Source organism: Protomyctophum bolini (genome assembly GCF_963924005.1).
Source record: "Protomyctophum bolini genome assembly, chromosome: 7".
In the NCBI taxonomy this organism is placed as follows: domain Eukaryota; kingdom Metazoa; phylum Chordata; class Actinopteri; order Myctophiformes; family Myctophidae; genus Protomyctophum; species Protomyctophum bolini.
Window position 1 is genome coordinate 12188288 of NC_137868.1, and position 23016 is coordinate 12211303.

Here is a 23016-nt window from a genome sequence, read left to right on the forward strand (position 1 = left end):
GGCTGGGAATCATTGAACAGATAATAGGATTTTGCATGCCGATTTTCAGCTTTGATACAAGGGCATTACAAGTTTGAAACCGATAAGCTCCCTTTCTGTAATGTATGAGGTTAAAATAAAATAGCATACTAGTCTTGCATGTTAGCAAGTCCTTCAATTTCTCTGATGACATGAAAGCTCACCACATATTTAAAGCACAAGAGAATTTTGCATGGGATTTCAATAAGAAAGTTTGAATAAACCGCAGTCATTTGTATCCTGTCTGTAACCGTGAAGATCATTTGTACAGTGAAAGTCAACCACAGCCTGCTCAGACACCAACCAAACCCCTCACACCTGACAAGAGACACCTGAGTCTCTCCCAATGAAAACAATGTTTTCTCTATAGGTCTATGATAAATGTGATTTAAATCTGGGCTATAATTTTCCACATGTTTTTACTACATATCCTTTGTCCATCATTGTGAACATAATATGTTAGCTGAATAACCACTTCTATGCACACTTTTTCAGCTATAGTACATTTTTTGCGTACTTGAAATAGTACACACAATAATTTCCTAATAGCTAACACATTAAATTGTCCTTATAGGTGTCACTTTCATCTGAATGAGGTGCCAAAAGTTTTTGTGCTATTCTCAATTTCTCATGTCGGATTAGATGTTAAATGCCTTAGGGAAGCAATCAGATGTAAAAACTTAAGGAGCAATTCCACGCACTGTAGGCAATCAATAAAAAAAAATCTAGTAGTGGGACCTGCAAAAGGGTTGGCTTGTAACCTTGTCTGACAAATTAAGGCAAGCAGTGTTTTTTCATTACTTACACATCCGTTTTCATTTTTCCATCAGTAAAACCAATTAAACAATGCTTCCTTAAATTAGTCATTGATTTTTAGCTATAGTGACACTTTACACAGGGCAATAATAACTTTAAGGCAATGTTGTTGTTTTTTCATTACTGACACTCTTGTAAGGGTATGAGAACAAAAGACAGAAACAATTCACCTACATGGAAAAAAAATACTGCCTTAAATTAGTAATTGATTTTTCCTTAGGTGTCACTTTGGCTAAATGCTTTGTGGCTAAGAGTAGCTCTCCAACCTGGAAATTGACAAGAGTCCATAATCTATTGCCCTTCAGTACACAGGCACATATGCTTGATTTAACTACAGCTTCCCCGTCCCAATTTGTAAATGTATGGCCCACAACTCATCTTTTCTCTCTCAAGGAACAAGGGACTGGTGGGGAGATTGGCTGTGGAAATGACCACAAAATTGCATTTTCTATTATAAAGAAGCAAAGTGCTACCAAGGCCTGTCAAACTGCAAATTGTAAAAGAAAAAAAACAATTCCCAACAATTTCCATATAATCAAAATTAAGTGGATGGACTATCTAAGAGGTGTCAATAATTGAAGTTTTTGGAACTATTTTATTACAGAATCGTTGCTATTGCCAATCCCTTCCCAGACATGTGAGGAACAAAAGTCAGACAGACCAACATTTTTAATGCTCAGTTAAACAAAAACATAAAAAGACAAAATAAAAAATAAAAATGTAAGAGTCCAGAATAGCAGGCCATAGCTGCCGTATTGTTTTCTTTTTTTAGACTACAAAATACACTTACAATTCAAAGCAGCAACAAAAGTTCATTTACCTGATTATACAATGGAACACTATTTTGTTATAACATGAATCTTTATCACATTATAAAATTCTAAATATTTCTTATGCCTTTTTTTTTTTACCAGAAAAAGCGACCCTATTGGTGACAATGCAATGGTATAACAAAATATACCCCATGTATTCACCAGTAAAAACAAATAAAAAACATACACGCGCACAATAAAAGGAAGAAAAAGACCAAATCATGGGAAAATATTAGATTTTATGTTTTATATTTAGTTTTGCTTGTTTGTGTCTTTGAGATGTTCAAAATAATATTGGCTGCTGGAACCTCATATACAGTATAATTATCAATACATTGAACAACACCCTGATGAAGGCATGAGAGGCAGCTGCGTAATGTAGGTTGCATCAATCATTGTGTTTTATCCTCCTTTCTGGGCATGCCAAAAGCATTTGTAATATTACTGTACATCAGTTCTCATTTTCTTTTCTTTTTATATATATCCAAGCCTTAATTGTTTCCAAAGAGCAACTTACTCTATACATTGGATTTCAGCTGCGCACATCTATTTGTATTTATTATGTTACTCATTTTACACATCCAAATGAATGAAGGCTGTTTTGTCATACATATATTTCAAAATACAAAGTAAACAGCTGTTTACAGTATATTCAACGCATTCATTGTTTTACAGTACAGTGTATGTTTATTAGTCATCCTAAATTAATATACTGTGTAGGTTATGCGAAACAGGTAGTTTGTCCATAAAACTATGTCACGGGTGAATTTGGAGAACATCTTTTTGAGCCAGTCTTGCCTTACTGATCCATACGGTTTTGCACAGTACAGTATACAGTACAGTACAGTAGTGTTTCAGTGGCATTTACTGCATTTAAGTTATTACAAAAACACAATTGTGATGACAACTCTTTGTGGATGAGGGTATATGGACTGATAAAGGTGCCTCTTTCAACTGACTGCAAGGCAGTTCTTGCTTGTATTCGCCATCCCCCCCCCTTCCATTATCATATTACAGTTTCAAGTCTATAATTGCCACCATAAAATCCTAAATCCATGTTGTTACAATACATTGTAGTATACACTCAAATGGGTATAAAAATACATAATGAGATTGAGAGGGCGAGGGGCAAGTGTAATTACTACCGAACAAAGGTGATCATCAAGAATCCTTCGCTTGCTGCTTGTGTTGAGGGAATCTTCACTTCCTTCTCAGAAAAAGTCTCATGTAGCTACAAAGCTGTTCTTAGGTGAACGTTAAGCTGCCGAGTCCTGTCTTACCAGGGCACTGCATGCTCATGGAAATCAAGAAAGCAAAAAACAGAAAAACAAATTCCCACTTTTAAGATACAAACAATCTGAAATAATCCAGCCAAATCGCTAGCCCTGGCAGGTTCACACAACACCAGTCCTCCTGTCCATAAAGTGCACTCTCCATCATCCTGCTTGGACATCAAAGAGACAAGAGAATGAAGAGGATTGTGTGTGTGTGTGTGTGTGTGTGTGTGTGTGTGTGTGTGTGTGTGTGTGTGTGTGTGTGTGTGTGTGTGTGTGTGTGTGTGTGTGTGTGTGTGAGAGAGAGAGAGAGAGGGGGAGCTCCACTTGGATTGCAAAGTCTTTTCCCCGGACTGACTGTGAATATACAGTTTCAGGTGTATTAGGGAGGGTGGGGGAGTTGGAGGAGAGGAAGTAAGTAGGGTATGAGCAGGGGGAGGGAGTGGGGGGCTGATGTTAATAAACGTAGCCCTCGTGGTATGGGTGTGGCTGGCAGTAGGCCCCTTCCTGCGCGTAGGGCATGCTCTCGTCAAAGTGCGACAGCGGCACCGTGTCCTCCTCGTTGATCTGCCGCTCCATGTCTGTCTTCAGCACCGGCCGCTGATTGTCAGGGAACGCCATGGAGAACAAAGCCTCAGGGTCGCATACAAACTTGTACACATATCTCTCCCCCGCCACCTGTAGAGAGAGAGAGAGGGGAGAGAGAGGTGAGAAAGGCAGGGAAATATATGGCCACTGCAAAGGCTGATTTATGAAAGAGGAAAAAAAACATCAAAAAGTGACAAGAGCGTGGAATATTGTCACTTGTTAAAAGGTTGTGCGATAATCTAGGTTGTAACGTGGCTTCAAGAGGAGACCAACACGCCGTTACTCAGGTATGCTTTACCTTTTGCATGATCCCCTTCTCATAGTAGTAGCGTAACGAACGACTGAGCTTGTCATAGTTCATAGCTGGTCGATTCTTCTGTATTCCCCATCGACGTGCCACCTTTAAAACGAAACACACAGTCACCAAACACACACAACAAAGGGGCATTATAGCAGAATGTCAACAGCATTTTCCACATTATCCTTCGCGCAGTGTAAGTCACGTAAACAGAGGCCATGTTCAATTTACCCAATTTCCTGACAAGAAAGCTGTGACAGTTGAAATGTTAAACAAAGCTTACTAATCCATATTTCCTAATAACAACAATTAGAGTGCGTCCAGACTGGGGCAGACCTGATCAGCGATGTGTTCATTAGGAACTTGTCACACGCCCAGCGGAGGAGGCAGCAGATGTTACAGCACCTGTCAGCCAGACCTCCCACCACCCGGCCTTGCACTCCAACCCACAGCCCTGTAGCGATCTCTCTCTCTCTCTCTCTCTCTCTGTCCTTCTGCTTAGAACACATCCTAACAATTCCACTCTTTATTGTATTTATTTCAATTAATTCAGGAGTGACTCAGGAGGCAGAGCGGGTGTTGTGATTCCATCCGTGGCTTCACGTTGAAGTGTCCTTGAGCAAGAGGCGATGACTGTAGACCATTTATGCAGACAATTGCTCTCTCTCTCTCTCTCTCTCTCTCTCTCTCTCTCTCTCTCTCTCTCTCTCTCTCTCTCTCTCTCTCTCTCTCTCTCTTAATCTTTTGTTTCCTATACTTGCTCTGTGCTGTTCCCTCCACTATCCTCTTTGTTTGCTTCTATTCTATTCTATTCAAGACCACTATACTGGATTTCCAGTCCTTTCATGTCATGTCCATTCACATGCTACACCTGTGCTGGCGAAAGGCAGAAGCTGTGAGCTAACGGTTGTCCTCAGTGCTCATGCCCAAAAGCAACTGCATTCGGTCACCTGACGGCATGAATGGGCCCCCCTGTTTGTTGCAGCTGGTCCATGCCGCTGAGTACCGTTAAGGCAGCATGGACCCCTGCCAGGTACCCCCTCACCACCACTCTGCTAGTAGCCCCCCACGCTCGTCTTCCCTCAGTACATAGAACTGGGCAGCAGTGACTGAGCCTCGCTGTGTCTGATGTGGGCGGCACACAGAAGCCGACCCTGTTTCCATTTCAAAGGGACCAGCCGTCAACATAGCTTATATTTTTAGGAATACGTTCATTGAAATATTTATCAGGGCTGCGCTGCTGACTGACGGTGGAGGTGATTTGACTGGAAGACATGCTTTTACCATGTGACAGAGTCAAGGAATAAAGAGGGGGGAAAAGCGTCAGGTGAAGTAGCTTATTTTACTGCACATTTTGCCTTTTTAAGTATACCCACATTGCTCTGTGCACAACATTTTGTTAAGGTTCTCACCTCCTCTGGTTCAATGAGTTTGAACTCCATGCCACGGCCGGTCCAGGCGATGAAATGGGAGTTGGACGGGTCATCTAGCAGGGCCACCAGGAACTGCCAGAGCTGTAGGGAGCCTCTGCGCTGGTACGATGGGCCCTCACGATACAGCCCTGACTCCTGCTTGATGTCACCTTCAGGCCACACGCACACGCGTAGTAAGTAATACTATTAGAGTTGTACTATTACTCGAACGAAAATAAAAGCTTGGGGGGGGGAGATGCAATGCAAATGAAAGACATATAGGCCTACTGTGTATCCCTATTCCCTGACATAATTTTATAGCTAAACGGACAGAATTCTATTTTATTTGAATGATGAAACCCAGCTGCCATTAATAGTTGGAAATGGAAATGGAAATTGCGGAAATTGCGGAAATGGAAATTGCGGAAATTGCAATTGCGGAAATTGCGGAAATGGTGGAAATGGAAATTGCGGAAATTGCGGAAATGCGGAAATGGAAATTGCGGAAATTGCGGAAATGGTAATTGCGGAAATTGCAGAAATGGTGCAAATGGAAATTGCGGAAATGGAAATTGCGGAAATGGAAATTGCGGAAATTGCGGAAATTGCTCTTCACTTATAGCTATCTATTTTCAGGTAGATTGTTTTATTTTACTCAGTCAGCCATATCACTACTCATTTTTTTTCATGAAAAAGGTCATAGCTGGGGAATCTATTTTCAGGCAAATTGTGTTTATTGTATTTTATTTTACTCAGCCATAACAATTTATTTTCTGTTAACCAACTTGCTGGCTGGCAGGCAGGCAGACAGCTACTCATAGACAGGCAGACAGACAGACAGACAGACAGCTACTCATGGAGAATTGGACAGGCAGGCAGTCAGACAGCTACTCATAGACAGGCAGACAGACAGCTACTCATGGAGAATTGGACAGGCAGGCAGACAGCTACTCATGGACAATTGGACAGGCAGGAAGGCAGACAGCTACTCATAGACAGACAGACAGCTACTCATGGACAATTGGACAGGCAGGAAGGCAGACAGCTACTCATAGACAGACAGACAGCTACTCATAGACAATTGGGTAGGCAGGCAGACAGCTACTCATAGACAGACAGACAGCTACGGACAGGCAAGGCAGGCAAGGCAAGGCAATTTTATGTATATAGCACCTTTCATACACAAGGCAATACAGGCAGGAATACAGGCAGGAAGGCAGACAGCTACTCATAGACAGGCAGACAGACAGCTACTCATGGACAATTAGGCAGGCAGGCAGACAGCTACTCATAGACAGGCAGACAGCCAGCTACTCATGGACAATTAGGCAGGCAGGCAGACAGCTACTCAGACAGGCAGACAGACAGCTACTCATGGACAATTGGACAGGCAGGCAGACAGACAGCTACTCATAGACAGGCAGGCAGACAGCTACTCATAGACAGGCAGACAGTAAGACAGCTACTCATTGACAGACAGACAAATAACTACTCATGGACAGACAGACAGACAGACAGACAGACAGACAGACAGACAGACAGACAGACAGACAGACAGACAGACAGACAGACAGACAGACAGACAGGCAGGCAGGCAGGCAGGCAGGCAAAGAGCTACTCATGTTATGTTATTATGTTATTGTAACAGCTACTCATGTTATGTGCAATAATTTGTGCAGTTATGGAAACAGCTCTTTGTGTTTATGCAAGAAAATGTAACACATTTATTTATTTACATATTGTGTGCATGCACATTGTACTTTGATACATTTTGTGAAAATAAAGCAATTGAAAGAGAGAAGTTATCAAGTATCATTAATGTCGTAATTCTATCTACTGGCCCCTGGCCCCTTGCCATTTTTGTAATGTGGCCCACAGGTAAATCTATTTGAGTATCCCTGCACTACAGTAATGACACCAGGGTTTAAGTGGTTAATGCTGCCTGTTGCCTGAACTGTGCTTGTATTTTCTATTTGAGTGGTCTATTAGGGCATATGATGAGCATTACTGTAACTTCAATCATGTACTGTTCTGAAAAAGATAAAGCATTTTAAATAAACTTGATGTGATCAAAATTACTGTTTGAAACAGACTTGTACAAATTAGAGTGGTAGGGGAGTGAAACACCCACCTTCAACCTTTTCAGGAACCACACAGGTGTCGTCGTAGAAATGCCTGGCCACTTTGTCGAACATACAGCCTGGTGACATTAAAGTACAGAAAATGGTAAAAATGTTATATAGTAGCCAAATAAACACCTCACCCAAAACGCACATATCAATCACATCAATCTCAAGTGTTGTGAAGCGGTACCTTCGGTCCTGTTAGCGTGGGCCAGATAACCGTCTTGCCGCAAGTAGACAGAATGGCAGCTAGGCACTTCTGCTGAAAGCCAGGGGAGGAACAGGAGAGAGGGTGTTAAAGGGCCAGAGGGCAGCATTAAGAACACTATCTGAGGTATTTGAGAGCAGTCAGACCCTGTTCACTCAACGCACCGCTGGCTCTGATTAAAGAATGTGTCCTCCAGCGCTAGTAGCAGCCTTCCATGGTGGCTCCCAGTCATAGCCCAACTCTCTACTGCGCACCGCTAAACGCACCTTCTGAGAGCATAAAGCGCACAGGAGGATTTACGACTGGATAAAGCACAGTGCTATTATGAAACTGCCGTGGGTAAACTTGTCGAGGTTTTTTCCATGATATGAGTTTTCAAGGAAAGACCGTCACAGACATGTGATGGTCAGATCAATATATAGATCTAAGCATGATCTTTTTTCCATTTCATTAACAATTGCTTACCTGGAGCATCCTGTCCCTACAGAGACAGGTGAGCAGTGGACTCTTTACAAAATCGTAGTGCACATAATATGAGGAGCAGTTTGCTATATGTCATAATGGCCATCCTTGCACATTCCATTTCTCAGTTTCCCATTGACTTAAATGGAAGGAAATTAATAGGAATTTCAAACTTATTGTGAATTATGTTAGTGTTTTGTTTGAACGCAAAAATAATAATAATAAAATAAAACTTTCATTTGTTTTCATCAGATCAGTTTTTTTTTCAAAATACATTTATGAAATCATAAGGTCATTTGTTATTCTGTGAACATATTTGGCTTGTTACATTTTAATTGAAATGTCTAACTGAACAATTCTCAGAGGTCTGAAGGCTTGCAGTTTTGAACGAGATCCTGCATTTACTATTTTGCTTTACACCATCGTCCAATTGAACTTCCACTCACTGCTTATGTTAGAACCTACAACAAAGGCCATCACAGGCATGGCTTACGATCAAAACGGCCGATACGGTTACAAAGTGAATGCTCAATAAACAGACTGAGGCCCTTCATTTAGGCCCATAAACATTTCTCTGAACTTCATCAAAGTAATGGGCTTGTAGAGGAAATTACTGCTAATGAAATTACCAGCTCCCCTCCCATCCTCTCCAACAGGCCTGCTCCAGTCAACAAGCTCCACAGTGACTGCTAATAAATTCAGCCTAATGCTTAAATCTGGGATATACAGTAACTGTAGTCAGTAGTAGTTCAACTTCCTGGCTGTTAAACCACAGTGTGGTCATACACAGTGCTGTTGACGGATGTATCCTAAAACATTTCAGGGACAGGGAAATTAATTTTTGTCTTTTGATGTCCACAGTCCATTTATTTTAAAAGGAAATATACAATGCCTGTTATAACACCTTTCAAGAGCACACAGCTCATGAAACTCACTCAACACATAGAGACCAAGTAAACATTATTAAAAAAGGGAAAAACACACAAATTGCAGTTGCAAGGCTTTTCTTTGACGGCAATGGTGGAAAATTGCAGAGTTGCTGTTGAAAAAGAGGGCTCATGTAACAGAGCGGGCAGACCAAGTGAAAGCCTGTGGTGTTTTTCTTGAAAGCAACGCCATAGGAGGCATCTGGGGAGACGCTGCTTTTCCCCTTGACTAGTCACACAGATTCTATCCCAGTTCTACCTCTCCGGGGCCCTGTCGGTCCGTCTTGTGAATGAACATGGCAGACCAGTGCAGGTTCATTCATGCCCTGCTACTGCTATAGTCCCAGGCCCAGCGGCTCTGGGCTGGGGATTAGGTCCCTTCACTTGCTCACTAAAGAGAATGGGGAGGTGTGTGGGCGGATTTTGGATTATGACCAGGCGTAGGCCCCCACCCCCACCCCTTCTCTATTAGAGCACCACAGGAAATGAAGACCAGCACAGACACCCGACCCAACCAGACCCCCTGTCCTAATAATGGGCAAACTCAATAAACGCTACCCCCCTTCTCTCCCATTCCTGAAATGATAACGCTCTGGTAGAATATGAAAAAATAAGAATGCTGTATTTTATTTTATTCATTCATAAATGTTTTATTCTTAAAATGAAACTTCAGCTTCAATGATTTAGGAGTAATGATAAACTAGTTAGGATGGTACTGTCTGATACACACATGCACACGCACACACACATTTCTGCATGTGCTTGTAAATGTTTGTCTCACCCGAGTCGTAGGTGAAATCCCTTGGCTCCTGCTTGATCATCATGGATGGAGGGTATGCGTGAGGCAGCGGGGCACCCACCATGGCTGGGTGCTCAAACAGGGGGTCGGGGTACTCCTGTTTGAAACCTTGAGGAGGAAAGGGGATGTTGGGCTCTGACATCTGTCTGTGGTACATGGGCCGGCCTTCCCGGGCCATGGAGGGTGGGGAGGGGAACGAGTGGCATGGCTCCGACAGCTGACGCCGAAATCTGAACAAATTACAGAATAACTGGATTATTTCCGTCCGTGCGGGAAGAAGCAAAGACGAATCTATATGACAACACTGTACCTTGAGCTGCAGCAGCAGCATTCTGGTGAAACAATATTTTGCAAATAATTCTTGTGTATATCTTAACATTCTTGAGGGGAGTTTGCAAACATTGTGACATAAAGTAGGAGCCGAAATGTTCTTCATGTTAACAGCCTGGTCTAAATGTGACACTTTGTACAACACAATCAAAATCAAATCAAATGAAAATCAAACACAGCTATAACACTTTGTACAAGTTTGCACAGATTAAACACAGCTAAGTAGAGATATAATCACATGCCAGTTGCCCTCGCTATGAGTCCCTCTGGATAAGAGCATAACTGCCAACACTCTAAATGTGAACGCCATGCAGTGGGGTGTCATACCTGTGGTCCATTGTGTAGGCATTGTCAGGGAGAGACTGTGAGGGTGTCAGGTGGGGGTAGGTCCTATCTGGCTTGGGAGTAGGGGCTGCCGTAGGGGACGACTGGTGGAGCGGGGACACAGGGGTGCTACAAGGGGGCGTCACTGGGCTGGAGGGCTTCATTCCTGTAGGCTGTTTCTGCTCGTAGGCACTGGGGGACAGAATGAGTCATTATTAATAATAATAATAATAATAATAATAATATTATTTTGTTATAACCTTACACAATACACAATATAAGTTTTATATCAAATAAATGCTGGCTGACATTTAAATTAATTTGGATAGCTTCACTGAAGAAAATAGGACTTCATCAACATCACCATGTCTCCTGACATACATTCTGGTGATTTGATGGAAAGGGCTGCATGGAAAATGTGACACCTTGTCTCCTTTTGTCTACTTTTCATCCTATTCATCTGAGCATGTGACGGCAGGTGACTTAATGAATCATACATGATTCAAGACTCACTAAAGGTGGGTTTATGACGGCTTTCTGCATACATAGTAATTTCACAAGCATGCACAAGGAATAAATGTCATGTATTACAAATCAAATTGATTCAAGATTGAGTGTAACTAAGCAACACTCCGGTGCCATGGCCTCTGGGAATCAGAACGGAATTGACAGAATGTGAATTGTTGCAAGGTGGTAGGCCTACTAACAAGGATTTACTTAAAATCCGTCTTCAACATTTAGCACAGCATATTTGATTTCATTTGCCACAAAAAAGTATTTTTCAAATACGCAAGCAATCACATGCGCTATCTGTATGTATATGTATACTGTATGTATATCCCCTTCACTCTACCTCTATCCTCACTCTTCTCACGGAATACTACAAAATGCATGCACGGGGGGGGGGGAAAGCACTTCTCTGAAACAAACACTGTCTCTATGACAAATAAAGCTTTAGTTAACTTAGAAAATGTCACACTTGGATTTGGAGGAGCAAGTTTCATGATTCAAGATACATCACTAAAACACTGCAGTTCCATTCTGCAAAAGTATTCAATTAGCCAAGGATTGAAATTGCCTGCATGTCCTTTAAACGTTATTACAATTAATGCTATCAATTGTATAAAGAAGAAATAGCAGGTTTTTGGGATGATGACGTCGACATGTAATTTTTGGGGGTACTTGACATGAAAAGGTTTGAGAACCACTGACATAGTTTTACAGAAAACCTGTTGGGATTTAGAAGACATTTGTAGAATCTGCCTATAGTTAAACACTGTCAACAGCTTGTTTTTGCCTAACATTCTTTTGCCAGCATCTTTCCCACCTGATGTTGTACAGGCACTTCTCCCCATAGCGGAGTCTGAAGGGCCGCTCCTGGTTACAGTTAGCGTTCAGCTCTGAACACGGGCTATGAGGCTCCCTTTTGATCTTCAGCTGGAGTCCGTGGAACGCCACTACACCAGACACAGAAGGGAGATTGAGAGAAATCTGTTTAGATAGAAATGAAAATCACACATACTACATAATTGTTACGAATGCTACGGTGAGTTTGGAGAATCTTGTGTTCTCCAAACTACAAAACACCATTCAATCAATAATAGCAATTAGCATGCCACTGAATTCCCTACATTATGATGAGATGTCTGCGAATTATGGTGAAGAAGAATCAATCGAAAATGGAAAACTGAGCATCCTTCATGCTTGTCTGTCTGACATACCTGGTCATCAATCACACCAACAACTCACTTCAAATCATATTTGTATGGCCTCTTTCTGAGGGGAAAGTCATAAAGTCATAAAGCTAGGGTTTACTAAATGCTTTATCTGCTTTCAGCTGGTTGTCAATACGTTCCAGACAACAACAAGAGGGCTCATTGATCTGAGGAGAGCGCACAATCACTACCTATGGCCCCCGCAGTGAGCCCGGTGCATCTGAGTGGCTGTAAAGTGCCTGATCAGTCCTGATTAACATCCCATCATCTGGAGTCATGATCAACGCTAATCCAATTGGCTGCGCTGCTGACAAAGACCCAGTCAGTTAGAATGAAGTCGAGCTCAGGTTGCCTCGCGAACTGCCGTCTCACCGCAAGTGTACGCATAGACGTGCAAAGCGGAGAAGTTACTCTACAGCGCTCTGCTCTATCAAATCCCGCTGATGCATGACAGACGACCGGCTAAGCTCGAAGGGGATAGCTTTTGATATACCGACAGAATTAGGGTCTACTCTTTGCTTAATCAAGACACAAAGCAACCAGAATTCATGAATGGATGTAGGAAATCCATCAACTCCATCCTACCACAAAACAAACAGACAATTTGTTGAGCTAAAATGACATTCAGATTCATGGTTTTGGTTTGCTGGGGTGAATATTTTCCTTGAAAGGCCCATTGAAACAGGACCATGTCCAGGGGACTGTGGGAAGCACTTTAGGGCCAGGGAGCTGAGAGAAGCGGATGTTTTGGGGAGTTTTTCCCATGGCTGACTGACAGCTGCCATGTGTGCAGGTCTCTATGTGCAGGAGTCAATCTGCCAACACCCCATCTGACTCCCAGCCGGGCCCCTGGGGGATGGGCCACACGGCCCGGCGTGACAAAGTGTAGGGGTTGTTTGCGGCCCTCGCTGGGGGCCTGACCTTTCCAGGTCATCGATTGGAGGTCAAAGAGACACTTCCTGAGGAGAGACCTTTGGCAAGCTGCAGTGCTACTCACAGGCACATAAGACAGGATATTCTAAATAGCTTTGAAATACTTATTAAGTTGACAAAAATAGTCTTAGTTACTTAGTTCAGAATCTGCCTCACTCTATTGCCAATACATACAAGACATACAAATAATGTATCCATGTTAAATACAATAAATGCTAGAAAACATTTGCACTGATTTCCAAGAGAATTGCATCTGTATTAGCAGGATTTATTTTATTTTTCATGGGTTATACTATATGCATAAATATTTAGGGGTTGATTATTTTGTATCTGGGATTTATTAGCGTCACATCAGCTGCAATATTAATAATAGGTTCACCTAGACTGAAGCAGATCTTAAAATAGAAATGGAAATGTCACAATAGATTTTGTCAATGGGGTGCCAAGTAACACAAATCAATAGTGAAGGCATTGCCCCTAACTAGAACAGATACTTCCTTTTTCAGTCCAGAATGTCATGCCCATCACTGCTTGATTGCTCTCATTATCTACATATTGATTAGCCTAGATGGTAGGGTGTTTAAAAGAATACGCAGTTGAAACAATTACTGTCTCTATTTTGAATGCAAATGGATTTGTGTTATTAGCAAAAAATATTCTGTCATTTGTCATTTTTCAAATGCAAGGCTTCAATAACAACCTTTCAGCAAATGTTAGTATGGGCACATATACTGTACACATAATTTGCTAAGTATTATTATTCATTGTAGTAAATATTCTATATTATAGAATATCTTAATTATAATTACTTTTATTTTATATTTTGCCTATTCGACTTCTATTTAATATTAAGCAGTTATAAACAAACAAGTACTGATTACCAAAATGAGCCCTTGGGGCTGACTAAAAAGCGTGGTTTGGCAGACCCAGAGTCTACATTTGGCAGATATGAATCCGGTCCATTCATAAAACAAGATGAAAAATACAGTTTTTGGTAGCAGTCAAAATTCCATTCTATTTTCACCTACTAGGTGCTGTTAAATAAATGTTAAATGAGACTCTGATCTGCTGGTGGCCTCATTTTACACCTCCTCTCCTCTCCTTCATTCCCTGTTAAGTTATGCTAATGGTAAGCATCTGTGTTGGAGCTGAAGACAAAGAAAATTCTCTTCCATCATCACAGCCTGAGGACCCATTAGGTATCCGAGACCGCTCAGCCACCACTGGTTTGATGCTAACCACTTGGCCACTTGAAACCCAGCATCCCTTCTCTGGGAACATTTGGCAAAAAAAAAAAAAGCCGATCTACAAGCTCTATTTCTGCCGAAGAGATTTGGTGTAGATGTAAAAAAGTGGTCCAAGTTCAGTTGCAACTCTGTCAGTTCCATTTCACTGATAGGGGGTTAAGTGGTTAAGTCCTAAATACTTTGCATACGACGTAGAAAAGCTAGCTATTTTCAGATATTTAAAATTTGTGGGTGATACATTTAACACCTTTAATATAGAATAATATACAAAAAAATTCGTTCATGCCACATGTTCCTTACATTTCGTTTCCCAGATTACTTGTCTGTTTTTTGTTTAGTTTTTTTCTATTTCCATTTCCATCCACCTCCACCTTTCTTTCACTCCACCTAATACTGAGTTCCTCTATCCTTTATTTCATCCTTTCAGTCCATCCAGTCATCTCCTCTCTCTCCATGCACCATGATGCTTCAATCCATTCAACCATCACTTGGTCTCTCATAACCCCCCTCTCTCCATGTCCATCCATCCATCTCTCTCTCCTCTAACCATGGTGAAAACCCATATGGGAGAGCTGCCGGTTGGGATGCCTGCTCGTGAGCCCAACCACGGTGCCCTCGCCCTCCCACCATCTGTTAGTGCCTCTCCAGTCTGCTGCAGCATGCCAACAGGACCATTCAGATGGTCAGCAGTCCCCTGCTACAGTGGCCCCCGCCCCTGGGTGCTTCTGAAGGACAAGGGGACAGCGTAGGTGACCTCTGGTTCTCAGCTACTAGGGACCAGTCAACCATCGTCCAATTTCTTTTGCTTTCATTTTTTGGGGAGCGGGGTCAATACCCAGGGATATGTGATTTCCATACAAGCTGCGCTCACTGCTGTACACAGTCAAATCTGGAGTCTTAATTAACTTTAAATGGACCCTTGTGGGTAAATCTTTACACTCAGAACTAAGTTGATGCTCAACGAACACAGCAACTGAAAATAAACTATGTTTTTTAATGTAATATTCAGGTGAGTTGTATATCACAATCATCAATTATTAGATATATTTTGTATATACAAAACAATTTGTAAATAAAGATTTGTAGAATAGTTCAATAAGACGAGAGGGAATAGTGGTGGATATTGCTTGCAATCTCACAATAGATATGTATCACGATACAGAGGCCACGATACGATATATATCGATTATACGTTTATTAAAAATAATGACCATGTTAAACAAATACAATAAAACACTTTCAGGCCCACAGAGCTTGCAAGGGGGGCTTTGATAACGTTAAACAGAGGTACGTTTGTCAACACGGCGTCACCCAGATAATTCATGCCGTGGGATTGCCGTATCGATACAGCATCCTCTCGATCGATTCACCTATCGTCCGGATGTTCGATCGATATATTGCCATATCTATTAATTGAATGCACCACTAAGAGGGAAGACCAATATTTTTGCAGGTTTCTCACAGTTTGGCTCATCTAAAAGACATGTGCTAGCACCGGTCCCCACTGAGCTCCACTCGGTCCATTTCTGTCCCCGTCTTGGCACTACCTCCGCCTGGGGAACGGCGTGCCAAGTCACCAGCCCTGTCTGCATTCGCTGACAGCGCTAAGTGCACGACCAGGTGAAGGTGTAACAAATAAACTAACGACAGTCCATAAAGTAAATGTATGTGTGTGTGTGTGTGTGTGTGTGTGTGTGTGTGTGTGTGTGTGTGTGTGTGTGTGTGTGTGTGTGTGTGTGATAGGATTATTATGAGATTATCTGGAAAATTATATATGTTTTTTGTTTTTTTTAATTGCCTTTGAGTGGATTATTATGTGAGAGAAGCAGAGAGAGAGAGTGAGAGCAAGAGAGAGAGAGCACTCTTGTTAAGATGTCGTAAAAGAAGCTGTGCTAAAAACATCGTGACAAGTCCCAGAAAATAAACCACAATATTTTGATGTTTCCTTATGCTAATAAATCACAGTGCAATAATATCACACTGGTGGTGGCAAAGAGCTCTCGTTGCGACAGAGGGAAAAGAGTCCCACACACACAAACACGCTCGTGCACAAACATGCACAAACACCCTAGCGTGCAAACACGCACACGCACACACACACGCACACGCACACACACACACACACACACACACACACACACACACACACACACACACACACACACACACACACACACACACACACACACACACACACACACACACACACACACACACACACACACACACACACACACAACCTCCACTCCCATGCACCTGTCTGTCTACCCACAAGACTGGCTCTCTAGAGAGCACTTGTGTGAGCAAAGGTGAGGATACTGAGAGACATGGAAAAACACACTCTCACTGAGTACAAACACACAAATTGAGACAAGGATACATAGGGGATACATGTACAATACTAGACATGCGCACATGCGCCTCCGTTAATTTCACTCTGAATGTACAAAATGTACCGGTCCATTACAGTTTGTACATTCTCAGAGTTACAAATGGATAAATGAACTCTGAGTAAAAAAGACACAGAGAAAGTGACGTGGTCGCTTACTCACAGTTTTCAGTCTGGAAGTCTGGAACAAACTGCTCGTCATTGTCGGGAACTTGAGCTAAAGATGTAAACACAGAAGAAAAGACCACATTATTCCTGATAGATAAGATATGGACAACACAGCGTTGATTACGGTTGAATTCAGCCCAACGCTTCCGCTTGTGGTCTCACGGGACCATAAATCGAGCCATCCCCAGCATTGCTCATCTCTGTTTAATATGCATAATGCACATAATGTGTTAACATAAATTACGAAAGTTGATTATTTTCACGCTGACGTTCAGGTTTCGTTTTAAATTAGCTAAAAATGGATTTAAGTAAGTAACACAAACACCTAAATTACACTCCACCCAATGCCAGTGATCACCAAATCATCTCTTAGGTCATCTTGCATACAATCCACCATCAAATAAGTCAAAAGTTATTGAAGAGAGACTGAACAATAGGCTCGTAAATCAAAGTACACGCAGTAAAATACTCAGTGTTAATTTATGCATTCCTAACGCTGAACATGTACGAACGCTGAACATGTAGGAATGTAAACCGAATAGACCCGTAAGAGTCCATTTGCTTAAAATGTTACACTCTTGGGAGTTAAATTAAATCAAACTAAATTAACACTGAGGACTTCACTGTGTATGTTGTTTCGGTGGCCCAGTATACAGTACCTCAAAATGTCCTGAGGTCGTCCTGGCCATTGGAAGCACTATGTCCCCAGCCCTCAGTCCAAGCCAGCAGCCAAACACCCATTGTTAACAGTATCTAATTGGGTTCTTCCCCACTGCTGAATCCACCTGTACCTGCCGAGTTAGGTCTGTTCCAAGCCTGAGAGTTTTACCTCTCCTTCACACGCCCCTGCCTGCACCCAGGCTAATGCTAAAATAATGAAGCCTTCTCTCCGCACTGGGTCCAATTAGGCGTGCACATATTTATGTCACACGTATTTACACTCGGTGACAGTTTTTCATGTCCCTCAAGTTCAACTTTGGATGAAGGCAATAGGAGATTTAAATGTGTCATTAGCACATCTATTTATACACACAATGAGGTGGGTCCTCATTATCACTGAATCAGTAACATGTCTCTACATGTTTATACCTATTACAAAAAATCTCAATTTTGCTTCTTTTCCCACTTCTGATGTGATCTTGGTAATGTTTATACAAAGGTGTGAATGGCTGAAACGAAACAATCAACAGCACAACAGAAAGAATGCCCCACATTTTCAATCATATGGAAAAAAGGTATAAGAGTATATATACACACACACACACACACACACACACACACACACACACACACACACACACACACACAATATATATAGAGAGTCTAGACCAAGATAATTAAAAAAACTGCTATGCTCAAAAAATAAAAATGTCTTCCACAAAGACTAAACTAAATGTAGCACAACCGAACAATCAAAACAAGATTACAATCACTTTGTGAATACTATCTACATCTACATTGTGATTATCTGCACTATGGCAATCATTCGAAGAAAAAAAAGAAATATAAAGAAATATAATTATAAATCTCATATCCAACTCTAGTCTCATTATCTCTCTCCTTGACGGTACAAACATACCGTAACTTCAGGCAGCGCAAGTTTGGAAGGAGAGAGAAAGAGACGAGATGGTGCGTGGGTCGGGAAAGGGGGAGGGTGGGACGGGGAGAGTGGTTCTGTGTCCAGAAGGACCAGCAGGATGTATGAGTCACACTGGCCTCAGTCTGTGAATGAGACAGCTGATCCCTGCAAACCAACTCCTGGGGAGCGCGACAGAACTGGAACTCTGCCGCCATTCACAAAAAAGGGAGATTGGGGGGGGGGAGCAACAAAAAAAAAGAAAAGCGCGGGTGAAAAAAGAAAATTCATAAAGCCTCCAAAAACAGCTCAGGGTAAAAGCATTGTGAGACAGAAGCGAGAAGCCGTCAGACACCTTCTTTATTTCACAAGGCCTGGCCCTTACTACTATAGCGAGTGCTGTGCGTTTGAGCTCAAATGTAGTACTGGACCAGTAGGCTGAGATGCCATTTATTTTGTTATGACTGATTTTGTTGAAACATTATTATAACAGAGCCACTTTTCACAGGTATCAAAGTAAGAGATGCATGCATCCTTGAAGCAATATTCTGCAAAGTGCAGGGGCATTAAGTAAAATTTTGAAACTGCAGCAGAAAAGCACTTGAATAACTCCTGGCCAAAAACGGTCGGAGGTTGAGGTAAGTGACGGTTACTGGCACATGTCTGCCCAAAGACACATGCCTGTCGTGGTGTATGCTGTCGGATATTCAGCCTGTCTCCCATAATTCCTCCTCTTATTCCAATTACCTGAACTAATAAATCTTTGAAATGGGAAGGTATTCCTTTTTGTCTTAATGGACAGGAAGTCATCCATTAAATCTACAGTCTTGAAGCGTACATTATTACATTGATCCATGACAGGCAGAACTGTAATCCATATAGTAATATCTTTATCAGCGGGCACTGTCTCTTTTCTCACTTAAGATGCTTAAATATTAAAATCCTGTCTTATTCCTCTACACGCCCCGCGGTCTGTGCTGCTTCATAATCTAAGTGGCAGCGAGAGTCTGCTGAACTATTCCAATATCTGTTTAAAAGCATACTTTTCATTTTTAAAAGCTGTGAGTTATACTCACAAGCATTTTCAAATGTGTTAAAGAATAGATGAATCTTATGAATGATTGAGATTTTTCTTCACCTGTGTGACGGTGTATTCTTTTCCCCCAAAGTCCTTTAATGGTAATAAAATAAAAATTAAGACCAGCTGTAGAGCTGGTGTTCCTCTATTTGAGTTACACTGGACTCTTAAAAGTTGTAGCTACTTTGTGGCTAGAGTCATACCTATGCAACATCAGCACTAGCGATACTGTTTGTTACATTTCACATTTCATTGTTTTGGTGCTATAATAGCTAAATACAAATGTCATGTTGTCTCAAAATAAATGTTATTAAAAGAATAATTACGCATGTTGTCTTTCCAAAACTATACATTTAACACAACACAAATAAACAGCTTCTCTAAATAAATTAAACTAAAATGATTATTTTAAAAAGGCATTAAAATAGATTTGTAGAAATTATCTGTAAAATTACCAATTAAAATTATATTACCATTATTAAAGATTCCAATTGCACTTGTAAACCGAAAAGCAACTAAGTTATTATAAACTATAGACACTGTGGGATGTTGTGTTAAATGGAAGATATTATATTATTTGTATTATATTTACAGTATGTGAATCCCAAATGCACAACACAATATAATGGCTTTTAGTTTTACCATGGTGATGAATGCATGTATATTTATTTGTATTTACATTTACTTTGAAAACACTGTAGCTATAATTTCTCCCTTCTCCCAATATAAAACTTTTAGATATACATCCAGATGTTTTTTTAAGATTGTTTAAGTTTCAAATATGGCAGTGACAGGACAGGTAAAATAAAACCACAGGAATTAACCCTGTAGCTATCAAATATTTCCTATAAATCCTCAAGGCTAAGTTACAATACTTGATGATTTGGACTTTCACAATGCAGAATAAATGTGACTATAAAAGTTTTAGACTTAAACTAAGTGAAACAAGCACATACACCATGAAGCGTGCATATTACAAACAGAATAAAATAAGTTCAATATTCACCACTAACCAAAACTTCGATGTTGCAGGCAGGGCGGAAAGAAGACACTCGCACTTAAATCCTGAAGCATCACGTCTCAGTTAGACCATGAACAGCATGTCTTGCCATTAGAGAAATGTAAAAAAACAAACAAAACAAAAATAAAATAAAAAAGAAACAAAGAAACAAATAACTATAGGGGGAACTATATATCAATGGCCATGCTGAAACCAACTCTTTCTGGAGTTTGTGAGAGAAAAAAAATAGATCCGTCGTTAAAAAAAATCATCCAAAAAATGTAATTGAAGAAGACATGATGATACTACAGCTGTAGAGGACAAGATTGTGCTAAGGTGTTAAGAGGAAGCCAACAAGGAGAGAGGGAGTTCATATGAAGAGAGAGAGAGAGGGAGAGAGAGAGTAAGTGCAGGTGAGGCTGAGAGAGTAAATGAGTGAGAGTATGTGTATGTGTGTGAGAGAGAGAGAGAAAGAGGGAGGGAGGGAAGGCAGGCTGCAACACAGCACTGGTGATGGAGGTGAAGGTGGCAGCATGCAGTATGGCTGGTGAGCTCGTGTTAGCTCTCGCCAAAAGCAGAGGAGACTAGTGAGCATCGGAGAGTCTTCTCCTGGTAATCTGTGATGACACTCTCTGGGTAGAGCCTCCTCAGCCTCCCTCAAGACCCTGCTCTCATCACAGTCTCTAATGTATGCATGACACACAAAGGTGCCTCTTCCACACAGGCTTTTAATTGGACTGCAACACTTGAAGCAGATTTCCATCTCTTCTTTTTTTCTTTTTTTTTTAGTTTTTACCTATAACCCTTCAACAGCATAAAGCACTCACCCTCTGCAAGCCAGGTTTCCTGCAGTTGATAAAGATCCTGGAAGAGTTCTATAGGAGGAAAAGAAAAGCATATGAGTGACAGTGATCCACGGCCCAGAACCAAAAAAGCATTGAGAGACAGTTGACTTCATTATGACAGGGCTGTACTATATTGGGAGACTTGGCAGAGTCCACGGAATGCGTGCAGCTTAACAACTCAATTTGTGTCTGTAACCATTGACAGATGCTTGTGAGAATCTTCACAAACCACAGTGTTGTAATTGAGATTTTGTACTTAGGAGTGCAGGTGACCACAAACCAATTGAATTTTGCTTAATGTTTAGGAGCCGTGAAATTAACTTTCTCCCTGCCCTCTGCCTACCTTCAGTGTCCAGGGCCAGGTCAGACTTAATGAATTTTCTCTTTCTGTCATTTGCTGGCCTCTTGCTGCAAGTCCTCTTCTCTTGCGTCTTCTGTGAGAGAGGAAAGACATGGATCAATGTGTTTTCTTTTCTGTCTGACAAAGTGCTGTCTTAGTTTACTGTAGTGTAGAGTGCATCAGTGCATACACTTAGATTGATGGCATGATAGCATCTGAAAGCCATTCCATATTAAATCACTCCTCGGCACCTCACACTTTTAAAACGATATGACAAATGCCTATTAGTTTGTCTCATGAAAAGCATACGTTCTATAACGAAATTAAACACCTGATTCGAGTAGACTACGCTCTGATTAGTTTTCAACTTTTCATGCAATGACTCACATTGAAATTACAGTAAGGCACTTGTTGGTCGTGGAATCCATCCATTTCGCACTGCCGAGGCTGTGATTAATTGATAAAGTGGTTAAAAATGCCTCTCCTGAGTCCTCCTGTCCAGTCACCCTTAAAAAGGAGAGATGGATAAAAGTCGATATGAATGACTGTCTCTCCTTTTATTGACAATTTACAGTTTGCGTTGGCGTATATATAGCTTCACGTACGTGCGTAAAAGAAGCTAGACAGCGTAAATGTTGACGCACCACAAGCAGTAATTGTTTTGTTTTGTTTTAGAAGGCGTGGAAACTTAACAAGAATAAGAAACGATTCGAGAGCGCACTTACCTAACTGCATGCTAGTGATGCTCACCATAATCATCCCCGTATTTGAGTCGCTACTCGCTAGAGGAGAGAGAGAGAGACAGAGAGAGAGAGAGAGAGAGAGAGAGAGAGAGAGAGAGAGGGAGGGAGGGAGAGTGTGTGTGTGTGTGTGTGTGTGTGTGTGAGAGAGAGAGAGAGAGAGCGAGAGCGAGAGAGAGAGAGAGAGAGAGAGAGAGAGGCACAATAACGCGATCGAAGGACAACAGGAGCCTGTGAATGTTCCGACTCCCTCCCGGTTGATGCCTGGCTGCCCAGCGCGCAAAGTCAGTGTTGCTTCAGCGCGGCTTGGCATCGCCTCCCGGGGCCTCCCATAGAAACAGCTAGACCGCGCTCGCTTTCCTATTGGTTGCCCAATGTATTTCACTGGATCACATTTCTAGCAGTCAAATCTAACGGAGCTTTATAAAGCGCAGGTGCATTTTTGTTGTTATATAGCATAGGACCTTTATGTAAACAAGTGCTTTTTCTGTTTTTATCCTCTTTAGCAGATTAATATTGACCTGCACTTTCCTTGAACTGCACCCACTCTACAAACTGTTAATACAATTTTCAATCAATCAATCAATCAATCAAT

The 23016-nt window shown here is 41.5% G+C and overlaps 1 protein-coding gene across 4 annotated transcripts; it reads right to left on the bottom strand.

The window, feature by feature from the left end:
• Positions 1–1488: 1488 nt before the first annotated feature.
• Positions 1489–22538, bottom strand: etv1 (ETS variant transcription factor 1; the record flags this gene model as incomplete). Of its 4 annotated transcripts, XM_080767740.1 has the most annotated exons (13): positions 1489–3598; positions 3807–3908; positions 5219–5388; positions 7350–7418; positions 7532–7603; positions 9719–9966; positions 10394–10582; positions 11718–11847; positions 16838–16891; positions 21324–21371; positions 21685–21775; positions 22069–22188; positions 22407–22538. In XM_080767740.1, 12 exons carry the CDS (start codon positions 22111–22113, stop codon positions 3377–3379), a joined length of 1440 nt encoding a protein of 479 aa, XP_080623866.1. In that variant the 3' UTR covers positions 1489–3376. The 4 variants fall into 4 exon arrangements, with proteins under 4 accessions (XP_080623866.1, XP_080623867.1, XP_080623868.1 ...); XM_080767741.1 differs by lacking the exons at positions 21324–21371; positions 21685–21775; positions 22069–22188; positions 22407–22538 and adding an exon at positions 20510–20570 and having other exon boundaries at positions 7532–7600; XM_080767742.1 differs by lacking the exons at positions 16838–16891; positions 21324–21371; positions 21685–21775; positions 22069–22188; positions 22407–22538 and adding an exon at positions 20510–20570 and having other exon boundaries at positions 7532–7600.
• Between the last annotated feature and the right edge of the window lie 478 nt (positions 22539–23016).